The sequence below is a fragment of the Chiloscyllium plagiosum genome, chromosome 14, assembly GCF_004010195.1.
Source record: "Chiloscyllium plagiosum isolate BGI_BamShark_2017 chromosome 14, ASM401019v2, whole genome shotgun sequence".
Classification (NCBI taxonomy): Eukaryota; Metazoa; Chordata; class Chondrichthyes; order Orectolobiformes; family Hemiscylliidae; genus Chiloscyllium; species Chiloscyllium plagiosum.
The window spans coordinates 36365941-36368225 of NC_057723.1; the positions used below are offsets into that span (position 1 = coordinate 36365941).

Consider the following 2285-nt stretch of genomic DNA (forward strand, 5'->3'; position numbering starts at 1 on the left):
ATATTGGTGCCCTTCTGGTTCAGGTGCAACCTGTCCTGTTTGTACAGGTCCCACCTTCCCCAGGATGCAGTCCAATTGTCCAAATATCTGAAGCCCTCCCTCCTACACCATCCTTGCAGCCACGTGTTCAACTGCACTGTCTCCCTATTCTTTGCCTCACTGTCACGTGGCACCGGCAACAACCCAGAGATGACGACTCTGTCTGTCCTAGCTTTTAGCTTCCAGCCTAACTCCCTGAGCTCCTGAATGACCTCCCCACCCCTCTTCCTACCTATGTCGTTGGTGCCAACGTGCACCACGACTTCTGGTTGCACACCCTCCCCCTTAAGGATTCTGAAGACACAGTCCGAGACGTCTCAGACCCTGGCACCCGGGAGGCAACAAACCATCCGAGAGTCTCGCCCATGTCCACAGAACCGCCTGTCTGTCCCTCTAACTATAGAGTCTCCTATAACTAGCGCTCTCCTCCTCTTCCCCCTTTCTCTTCTGAGCCTCAGAGCCGGACCTCATGCCAGAGACCCGGTCACTGCAGCTTACCCTTGCTAGGCCATCTCCCCCCAACAGTATCCAAAGCGGTATACTTATTGTTGAGGGGAACGACCACAGGCGATCCCTGCACTGTCTGCTTCCTCCCCTTCCCACCTCTGTTACCCAGCTACCTCTGTTCTCTGACGTAACTATGTCCCTGTAGCTTCTATCACCCTCTCAAATAATCCTCAGTTCATCCAACTCCAGCTCCAGTTCCCTAACACGTTCTGTGAGGAGCTGGAGCTGACTGCATTTCCTGCAGATGAAGTCGGCAGGAGCATTGGTGGTCACCCCTACCTCAAACATTCCACTGCGCTGCCATTACTCTACACTTAGTCTCCAAAACAAGAACAGAGTAGCTTACCTGTGGACTTTAAAGTTAAGTTAGAGGAGGAGGATGGGATGGGATGGGATGGGAGGGAGGCCCTACTTGTAGGGCCTGGGGTCTAGAACACACCCACTCAAATATCAATCACTTACCTTCGCGACCAGCTCTGCGCTCCAACTTCACTTCCGCCCATATCCCGCCGCTCTCTGCTGTGAATAGCAAAGATCTTTTCTCTAAGTTTGGGGAGTTCAAAACTAAGGGGCATAATTTTAAGGTGAGAGGAGAAAGATTTAAAAGGGCTCTGAGGGGCATCTTTTTCTCAAAGTGGGTGGTTTGTATATGGAATGAACTGCTAGAGGAAGTAGTAAATACAGGTACAGCTACAATGTCTAAAAGACATTTGGTCAGTTACATGAATAGGAATGATTTAAAGGGATATGGGCTGGAGCAAGTTCCTCCACATAAATTTCTTGTGGGGCCTATGTGAGAATACTTTAGAATGTGCAATTTAATGATGTTCAAACAATCATTGCACACCTGAAGTCTTCCTAGATCAATCTAGCATGGGGAGGTGATGGCCTAGTGGTATTATTGCTGAGCTGTCAATCCAGAGACCCAGATAGAATTAAAGAATCTAATGATGACCATAATTCCATTGTTGATTGTTGGAAAAAATCCATCTATTTCACCAATGTCCTTCAGAGAAGGAAAGTGCCATCTTTCCCTGGTCTGGCCTACATGTGACTCCAGAGTGACAGCAATGTGGTTGATTCTTAACTGCCCTCTGGGCAATTAGGAAAGGGCAATAAATGCTGGCCAAGTCAGAGATGCCCACATCCCAAGAATGAATTTTTAAAAAGATTTTAAAATCTTCTGGCCTTAGAGATCCTTTCACAAATGAGCCAGGCACCAATAAATGAATAGAATGAACCTTTGAATGGAATTAAAAATCAATACCCAGAGAATTTGTTAATCCTTCCAGAATACATCAGCAAACTAGGATGATGATTTGTCAATATGCAATTCCTTTAATATCAAGAGGCTCTTTTGTTCAACAGTATAATCAAAGCAATTAAAATATTTCATCTGATTCTCTAGACAGAATTAAAGGAGACATATAGAAGAAATGTAAGGAAAAATTAGAAGAAACGTACAAAAAATGTAGAAGAAATTTAGTATTAATAACTGAAAGCTTGACTCAACAAGTAAAATGAAAGGACTGTTTTGAAGGAAAAGACTAACTGCAATGGTCCTACTTTTGCAAGCACTGAGTTAACCATTTGAAAACAGGTCATTAGTAACACAAACCTTATTTAATGAACTTACTAAATTTAGAGCTTAAAATGTATTAACAAAATGCGCTGTGAATAAAAATATTGTTTATCATGTGGGTTATATCTTCTGGTTTACTGAAGTCTGAAACTATCTC

General features: G+C 44.0%; 1 protein-coding gene across 1 annotated transcript in view; it reads left to right on the plus strand.

The window, feature by feature from the left end:
* Positions 1–2084, plus strand: part of LOC122556993 (polycystic kidney disease 2-like 2 protein) — a 74078-nt gene extending 71994 nt beyond the window's left edge. Inside the window, exon 15 of the mRNA XM_043704225.1 lies at positions 1955–2084. Coding sequence (XP_043560160.1) covers positions 1955–1977 — 23 coding nt within the window. The 3' untranslated portion in view covers positions 1978–2084. The remainder of the gene's footprint in view (positions 1–1954) is intronic.
* The last annotated feature ends 201 nt before the right edge of the window (positions 2085–2285 follow it).